Source organism: Anarrhichthys ocellatus, unplaced genomic scaffold (genome assembly GCF_004355925.1).
Source record: "Anarrhichthys ocellatus isolate YVR2014 unplaced genomic scaffold, GSC_Weel_1.0 scaffold60, whole genome shotgun sequence".
Classification (NCBI taxonomy): Eukaryota; Metazoa; Chordata; class Actinopteri; order Perciformes; family Anarhichadidae; genus Anarrhichthys; species Anarrhichthys ocellatus.
This window is the reverse complement of record NW_022280090.1, coordinates 2,195,273-2,204,531: the sequence shown is the minus strand read 5'-3', so window position 1 is coordinate 2,204,531 and position 9,259 is coordinate 2,195,273. Positions and strand designations below refer to the sequence as shown.

Genomic DNA, 9,259 nt, shown 5'->3' with positions numbered 1-9,259 from the left:
TTGCTCTAATTGTATTCCTTTTAATGTCATACTCTCATATTTCTTCAGCGACCCACTTTTTTCCAAAGAGATAATTAAACTTTCATTCTATCTTATCTTTTATGCTTTTTTCTCCATCGCATGGCTTTAAAAAAATGAATTCTTCCCCTTCAGCGTATCTTCTGTGAGCGTCGACACTGGCACCTGCTGTAAAATGAATGAAGCAAAGGTGGGACCCAACTTAATTGGTAAAGAAATGAGAACCATATCTCCATGAACTTTACCTCCAAAAAAAATCAACTTATTTTTCTTGGAGTGAAATAACCTTGGGGGTGGGTTTCCCTTCTGCTCCAGTAGTATAGGTGAGGGAGCCCAGCAGAGACTGAGAGAATAATGAACAGTGTACATGGACCTGGTAGTTTCCATGAGAGCAGATGATGAATGACCACGAGGAGGGAGTACAGGAACAGAGCAGAGGCACAGCCATTTGTTACTCTGCTGTCACAAATGTATTTTTAATGAATCTGCACCTCTGACTCCTCCGCGGAGCGGGACTGTTCCTTAAGGCCAGCATGACCCCAATATTTCCTCCGAAGCGCTGGCTCTGAACAAACCCACTTTACTGTGTAAATGTAAATAACCTTCTCCTTCTGAGTGCCGGAGCCATCAGTCTAGCGCCTCATTATCATCCTCACCTGTGCCGAGAATAAAGGGCCGTCTCTGCTAGCAGGTGGGGAGGTTTCACCTTGATTCGCTCCTGTGTGCTAAGCTCTGTGTTGCTTAAAGATGTTGTTTTTCTTGGCGAAAAAAAGATAGAAAGATAGAAAGAGCTTTTAGGGTCGGCAACACTTTCTCCTGAAATCACTTCAAATTCAAATTATTCTGGTCCTCTAGATCCCCCTGCCTCTGCAGGGATAAGGTGAACGCCTTTATGTTCCACTACTTTTAGAGTTTTAACATGATTAAAATACCAACATGATAACTCAAAAGAAAATACATGGGAGGGAAAGGAGAAGGGAAAAAAAGAGAAAAGGAAAGATACCTGCCGATTTCCTGCAGGGCAAATGCATTAAAGGACGCTGCTGACACTGAGGTAGTCCAGAGGCAAACTAAGAGGAATATATTTCTAGACAGCGCTTTGCTCGGCTGGAATATCGCGGACGAGTGTGTAAAAAAAAAAAAAAAAAAAAAAAAAAAACAGCAGGAGATCGAGGTTAAGGCCAGGCCAGTTACATTCACACACCTCTGTAATTCTAGCTTTTCCACTTCTTGCATGTAGATGTTGAAACTGCTGGGAAAAAAGAGAAACCCCACTGCAGACACCATCCTGGAAATAACTGCCTCACTTTGGAGGACACACACGTCAACATGTGACCTACACCGACACCCAGAATGACACACACATCATTGCATTTGCTGTGTTCCATCTGTGCTGTCACACCGGTTCAACAATCTTGTGGGGAATCGGACCTGGGCAGCCATCCATCATCAGCCTCAACCCCTCAGCCCCTCCTCCCCTTCCCCCCCCCCCCTCCCAAAAGAAATGTTTTATGCAAAGAATAGATTCTGCAAAAAAGCAATTCCACACACACTGAAAGAAAAAAAGGACAGAGCGATAATTCACACTCTCGGCTTCCTTATCATTTTAACAGCCAAAGCACAAACAGAGCAACAAAAGGCAGGATATTCACTCTGTTTTCTCATTGAAGCTGCTACAAGTCCACGGCTCTTATACAGTAAATAACACCAAAGTAATTCTTTGTTATCTTTGTCCACGTCCAGCTCTGACAGTCTTTCACCTCCACGCTGGTGTCTAGCCAAGGTTTCACCTTGGAGCTGAGAAACTGCTGAGGAATTGCTACGCAGAGCCTCCGCACAGCAGAGGAAGTCACACGCCGTCCTGGCCTTGTTCTGGTTGAATAGAGGCCCAGCGCTGCGGGGGGGAGCACAGACACCAGATGACATGGTGTTTATGAAGGCGTCTCATTGTGGCTGGACGTCTCCGTGGGAACCCTCGGCCTGACCGGACGACCGGTCTTGACAGAGCCGTCCCCCGACTCCAGGATCAGCGGGCGGTTGTTCTTGTGTCTGTCTGGGTCTGCCACACCGGTCCGGTTGTCACTGTCAGGGAGACATAAACGAAGTGCTTCACTCCGGAATCTAATACATGAACACACAGTCAATAAATGTTATAATTATATTTTGAAAACGTTGGTTGGCTGATACTACTAAACCAAGGCCTAGGGGATTCTTTATCACAAATTCTGAGGAGTATCTTTACATCATTCTTGTCAGATCATCGAGCCCGCGTGGATTTGTAAGATATATGATGAAACGTGGTGAAACACGACCTGTCACTAAAGAACATAAATCACGACACAAACTTCTTACTTGTTTCCCCTCCCTTAGTTCTGCAAATAAAATCCGCCACAACTCAAGCCTGAAATCTGTTGAGACTGGAGACATTTTACCAGAGTGGTCCTTAAAGTGACAGTCCTTAAGATTCCAGTCCTGGTGGCTTTGAGTGAAATCCATTGAATTCTTTCAGAGTTTAGAAGTCTGGAGTCTTTGTGTTAATACACAAGCTTTAAGCATTCCAAACTGTGTGCAATGGTGCCACAGGCATCCAGTATGTAATATTGGGTGTAAATATATAAACGTTGCAGTACTTACATAGGTGGGCCATGAGCTCATTCACCGGTGTGCTACCTTCTTACAAAGCAAGGAGGAGCTCAGATAATAACACTCAAAGGGAAAGCGACCTCATTCTGTGCTCAGGTAGACACTACTGCATTACATCTTTACAGAGAATGACTGTTTGCTGATGAATTAAAGCTCTGAGAGTCGTAGAGAGAACTTATATCATAAGGCTTTACAAACAGACAGACTACAGTGGAGGACTTTCAGTACCTGTCTTGACTGTCTTTAGCCACTGTGCCGTCTTCATAGATTTTCAGCATTGTGTCTGTGCGGTCGTCATGGTGCTCTTTAGGTTCCTGAAACCTGAAAAATGACCATTTCCTTTAGTTGTCGGTGCTGTTACAGAACACGGCTGTATGTCTGTCTAGTTATACGTTCCAACTTCCAATAATAGTATTATTTGATAATAGGGCTCGGGAATTTCCCAAAACAGCTGGTCGCTGTAGTTTTTAGCGAGCATTATGCAACCAGAAGTTGCAGTTGTTGTGGACTATTCTCAGCCGCAGATTAAAACTAATTTGTAGCTCCAGTGAGTATTTACTGCAGCAGAACGGTGCATGTGGATTTAAGTTAAGATAAGCTACAGTGTGTGTGTGTGTGTGTGAGTATGTTCCTGGTAATGAAGGAACATGTCACCCGGTGCAACCATGGGCCTCACTAATGTGCTTTTAATAGACCTTGGACACAATGACGCTCTGTGTCTGTAAAGGAATAATGTGCCAGAATAAATAATTCACTGTTGGTTTTGGTCTTTTCTTGGGATTTGTTGACAATGAATTAATTTACTAAGCCTCATCCTTCAATGTTTAAACTTTTAGTTGAATGTCTTTTTTGAAAGAGGAAAACAGCACAGCCTTAAAAGACACACTGACTTGGTTTGGTGATGCTACGCATTACAATTTAGTTTACAAGACGTGCAACATTTTTTGATGTTGTTTTGTGTGGTGTGTACTTCAAATCAAAGCTGCTCTGGTGGCTTTCATTTCCTCCCAATGACTGCCGTCAGGTAACCAATATACTGTACTATATATATATAGGCTATATAGCAATCTATCCTCTGAATAAAACACCTGGGCTCAAGTCTCTCTTTGACTTTGGCGATGGACAGGATGTAGGGGCTGATCTGTCTGGTGATTGTGGTCAGGTAAGAGTTCTCCTGCTTCAGCTGCATCAGGTCGTGAAGCTGGGCTGGAACCAGTAAACGAAGAAAATGAAATTAAAACAACAAGACAGAGATAAAACGTTCGAGTGATACATTTTAAACTCAGAAGACAGACCTTCATAGATCTCCTGCTCATTGGTGACCCTCTGAAAAGTCTCATCCCAGATCTGTGAGGAGAATGTGGTAAGATGATTCTCACATTCCACTCTTGGGGTACCTTGACATTTGCTTCTTTTCTTTCCCCTCTGTTTGCACTACTAGCAGTCTGCATTTATAACATCGGACAGAACTAGCTTGTTAGTATGCAGCTGGAGCTACTGACTGAGGACAAATGTAGGAACTTTTTTTTTTTGCCTGCCAGAGGAAAGTACAAATTAAAGGTCATCATCGAGGATTCACTTGACGCACCTCTTCAAACATGACTCTCATAGTCTCCACGGTGGAGTGCTGGGAACCTATCTGGCTGTCGATGTGCAGCGATCTGTCCATGATCTCGCCCATTTTATCTGTGTTGATGATGGAGTGGTGCTTGGTCAGATCTCGGTGCAGCTCCTGGACCTGGTCCTTCAGATTCTGAATCTCCGTCTGGAGAGTCTATGAACACACAAGTATACGGTACATTGGACGCGACACTCGAGATGGTGCTTCGATGTCTTTAAAGTGTACGGATGCCAGGTGAGGTGCATCTGAGCGTGAAAAGCGTGTTGTCCACTAGACAGGTTGAGTTCCCAGAGGAATTCATGCTGCAGCCTTTCCTTTGTGCTACTCTGAGGATCAGAGACGGCTCCTCGTCCAGGAAGAGAAGTTGATGCAGCAGTTTGAACCGATGTGGATCCAAATAAAGGAGATTTATCTCACTTTTATTTTACTAACTATGGACATAAAACTGGTAAATTATCCTGCACTCCAAAAGTACTTCAATTCATTAAAATAAATAAAGATATCTTCTGTGTTCTATTAGCCGCGTTTCCACTCAATTGTCAAGCAAATCTTAAATAAACGATTGAAAAAAATAAATGGTATAAACTAAGCAGGTCTGTAATCCACCAATACACAGAGTAGAAAAAGTAGAGGTTTGCGAACCGGAAGCCAAAAAAGTCAGCTTGGCCATCTAACTAACTCATGTACGAGAATAAAATGGAGAGAGGCTACTACAGCGATTTGTTGCAATTGGGCAAAGTTTAAATTGCTCTTTGAAGTCAGTTTGTATTGGCCACGTTTCATGCTGTTCGGAGACGATGACGAGGATTACAACGTTGTGAGAATATCGGAGAAGAAGCTGACAGCAGAAACAGCTGATGAGTCATGCCAGTTAAACGTTCGTTACGTCAGAATATATTTGTCAAAGTCAAAGTTTTTCTAATTTGATCATCCAAAACGCGCAGACTCATATGTGAATGGAAACACAGTTATTGAATCTTTATTGATGAAAAATATCTCTGAATCAGAGAGTTGGTTCTTCGATGATCACCCTGTAGTAACGGGGAAAAAAACAACAATGTGTTCTTCGCAATTTTGGTTTCCAAGTGTATTTCCCTTTATACACTCGCTATGTGATCCCCACAGAGTTGTAATAACTATGATAATCTCTAATGATCTTTTCATGAAATGCTATTATCTTGGTACATTTAAAATTTGTCCAATACTTTGATTCATGACTAAATTCTTGCCAAACTAACAATATTCCCATCAGTATCGTCTGCACTTCACCTTTTTTTGTGCTTAGCTAATAAGCTAATTTTAGAAACTCGCTAAAACAAGACTGTGAACGTGGTAAACAATACAGCCTACCTGCTAAACAAGATGTTAGCATTTAGCCCAAAGCACTGCGAGCATATACAATCTCCATTAAAAGGGTCAAGTCTGTATTTTTCAACCATGTTTTTGCGTCAAAGTCACGAATGGGGACATTTTTTTTATTGATCCAGTATTGAGGGAGAACGCTGCTCAAGAGGCTGTAATGCAATCGCTCAGGGCAACTCCTCACCCTCAATGTGCATCCACTAAAAGTGCTTGTTTTTGCCACTGACAGGCTGAGATTGTTACTATACCTGTCTGACAACATGATGGAATAAACTTTCCTGTTTGTCATTGTGTCATGTGACTTATTGCCAGAAGAGATGGAGAGAGGTCAGTTGGTCGTGTCGCAGTACGGTGCTGTTAAGTGGCTGTCGGCTGCAGCTTTCTCCCTCAATAATGGACCAATTTAAAAAAAAATGTTTTTCCTCATTAGTCACTTATACACAAGAACGTTGGAAAATGCGGTTGAAAAATACCAAAGTTACCCTTTAAATGTTGTTCAAATGATTTTCTAAGCATCAGGTACTTTGTCAGAATTATTGGTCACAGCACTCACCCTGTAGGTGTTCTCATAGTTGCGGCAGTGCTCGGTGAAGGGTGTTTCCCGCCCCTCAGCCAGGAGGACCTTGGTGCAGATGTTGCGGTGACAAGTGGGCCTTCGACCGCACACCGAGCCCAGGGGCATCTCACTGAGAGACGGGGAGCGGCAAGACATGGAGAGAGGGGACTGGTGCCTGAGGTGAAGAACAATCATGCATGTCTTCTTTCTGTGTGTGAAGCATTACATCTATCTCACCCCGGCCTCTTTGACCACAGCGGGAATAAAGCCTCATAGTAAATCATTTGAACTCTATAATTGACCAGCTCTGTTCTGACTGTATAAATATTGCATAAATATAGCACATGTACAGCTTGCACTATTCAAAACACTCAGTGCAATATTCTTAATATTCTTTTTCCTGGTTGCTGGCTCCAAGAGCTTTCTATCATTGCAGTCAGTTGGGAATTGTGTGCATATTGTATGCAAAACACGAGCTGCTTCAGAATGCCCATTATTACAACATACTCTCTACTTTTACTTTATATACAACTTTGTATACTTTTTCTCCACACCATCTACTTTGTTTTGTATCGCATAACTTCCTCAGCCACTGTCCGATACACATGTGATACACACTTTACTGTCTCAAGACCCTTCCTCGGCCTCGGAGCAGCTCCGGCTAAGTGTTTCATTTAAGCACACCTTGATGTTGTAGGGTGACTAAGGAGGTCAAATGTTTGCACAAACTTTCCTTTTAAATAAAACGTATTGGTGGGTTGCTTGACATGTTTCTTTTTTTCATTGTTTGTTTATTTCTCCGCCAGGAGGATCATGCGATCGGTCGTGTTCGTGTGTGTTCGTCCGTGAGTGAGTGAGTGAATGTGCAACTTAGTGTCTGTCCACGGCTAATCCCGTCGTGGTTGCGGGGGACTCACACTTTCTCAAAGTGCCTTTTATTGGCTGTTTTGTACCGCCACTGATTGCCTGCTGACTCCTCATGCACTATTCTTAACCGTCCCCCGGCTAATGAAAACTAGCAGTGCACACACTGCTGTACCTCTCCGGGACTCAGGCAGCTTGGTGAGTTTAATCTAGTTTTTGGCAAGATTGCATGACGTGTCTTATACAACAACTTTGAGAAAATTGCCTGCAGTCATCGCCGCTTCTTTTTGAGTTTGAATGAAATGTGTTTTACGACGCCTTAAGACCCTTTGGTGTGTAGACGTGGGGTTAGCCAATAGTGGGCTGTAATCATTCTATCATACCAAACAGCAGTGAATGTTGCAGACACACCTGGCTGAGATTTCTTTAGTCGGTTAAAAATTCTTAATCTAAATGAGACTACCTGAATGAATACAGATTATATACAGTATATCATGTGTCTGAAGCACAGCAACACACTTGTCACTCAAAACACATCTTCACCATCACCAGGAGTGTGAAAGTACGTATGTGCAGCACATATTCAAACAACTAGATAAACATATATTGATCTGGGTTCCAGTAGGACCATAGTCTTGGCTTCCTGCTTCGCACAGCATAACTGCCCTGCAGCCGTTCTACAGTAGCCCCGGTGTGAATACATCCTCTCACGTTGCCGTACAAATGCTGTCCTCTGAGCATCCAGACTGTGTTCCAACACAACCAATTAAAGACATTGCCAGTACTGAAGCATCAGTTACATGAAAGAACAACTTCACTTCTGTTCTGGGAAATTATGATACAAATAGGGCCAGCCAGCTGGCCGTCCGCCAAATCCCTGCCCGGTTTGCATCCTGCATTAGCGGCTCACAAGTAGAGGAAGGAGCTTTCAGACAGCGACTGAAGCATCAGACACAACACATTCAGTCACATTCAGAGGAAAACGCTCCGCCATGTGGGCGTCATTCTGAAGGACCATACGGTGAGGAAAATCTCGTTTCCTCCTCCGTCTGTTAACTGAAGTATGTAGTGGACTTGAAAAATTGTGGAGTCGAGCACCTTGTGTTATCTCACAGTGTCAATGGTATCAGCAGACGTTCACCAAAGAGAGCAGAAAGCCAGAGACTCCTCTAAACCTACGCTGATAATTCAGTCTGTAAAGCACATTTAATTCAACCTTCTATCACAATCAATATTCACGACACTCAGCTACAAAAGCTACATCTATTTGGCGATCACACTGCAAGTTAAGGCACACATATCACAAACTCAGGACACCCTATACAAGAGAATAAAATGCATATAAAAGTACCTGGGGTCTGGCAGGCTTAGTCCTTCCTTCTTGCCCAGTGTTGATGTGACAGAGGACCTGTCTAAACCACGTATCCCTCTCTCTCTCTCTCTCTCTCTCTCCCCTACACATGTCATCCTCTGCACATCCAGCTTCTGACCTCCCATCACTGACGCCAATTAAAGACTCTCTAAAGCTGTGACATCAGCAGCCTGGAACAAAGTGGCCTGGCAGCTCCTGCATGCCAACTTCCAGATGAATGCCGGAGAGTTCTGTGAAATTACGATAAAAATAGTGCCAGCCGGCGGGCCACCAATCCCGGCCCACTTTGCAACTTGCCCTGGCAGGGCGCTAAGCAAGTTGGAAAGGAGAGTTGTCAGTATGTTGGCATTAGTGGGTGGGCTTAAGGACCTGCTGTTAAACATGGTGGAGTGTTTTGCGAAATTGTGATGCTCCTAGACGGAAGGCCAGGGTGATTAGATGTTAACAAACACCTTAAAAAACAACAAATAAAAAGTTAGAAAAACAACATAAAATAGAGACAGAGGAAGCTGAGTCTCTTATAAGATTGCACCTGTCGCACAGACATGTTTCTGTGGTCACACACACCCTCTGCGTACGGACGTACGGGGGAGGTGGGGGACACACACGGACATACACAGACACACACAGACACACACACACACACACACACACACACACGGTAGCAGGGCTTTCCGCACCGTTGCACAAGGGGTCACACAGAAGTCACCTGCTGAGGTTGGCATTCTGCATTACACACATAGATCACACACATAGATGAGAATACCTTGGCCTTATTCTGACAGGTAGAGCTTGTGATGTTGTGATGTATGCACAGCTGCAC

At 43.6% G+C, this 9,259-nt stretch overlaps 1 protein-coding gene across 1 annotated transcript in view; it reads right to left on the bottom strand.

Moving 5' to 3' along the window:
- Nucleotides 1-535: 535 nt before the first annotated feature.
- rnf207a (ring finger protein 207a) overlaps nucleotides 536-9,259 on the bottom strand; it is a 27,427-nt gene continuing 18,703 nt past the window's right edge. Inside the window, exons 13-18 of the mRNA XM_031871777.1 lie at nucleotides 6,198-6,375; nucleotides 4,250-4,435; nucleotides 3,957-4,008; nucleotides 3,750-3,867; nucleotides 2,890-2,982; nucleotides 536-2,100 (exon numbers count right to left, since the gene is read on the bottom strand). Of these exons, the coding sequence (XP_031727637.1) occupies nucleotides 1,950-2,100; nucleotides 2,890-2,982; nucleotides 3,750-3,867; nucleotides 3,957-4,008; nucleotides 4,250-4,435; nucleotides 6,198-6,375 (778 nt within the window). The 3' untranslated portion in view covers nucleotides 536-1,949. The remainder of the gene's footprint in view (nucleotides 2,101-2,889; nucleotides 2,983-3,749; nucleotides 3,868-3,956; nucleotides 4,009-4,249; nucleotides 4,436-6,197; nucleotides 6,376-9,259) is intronic.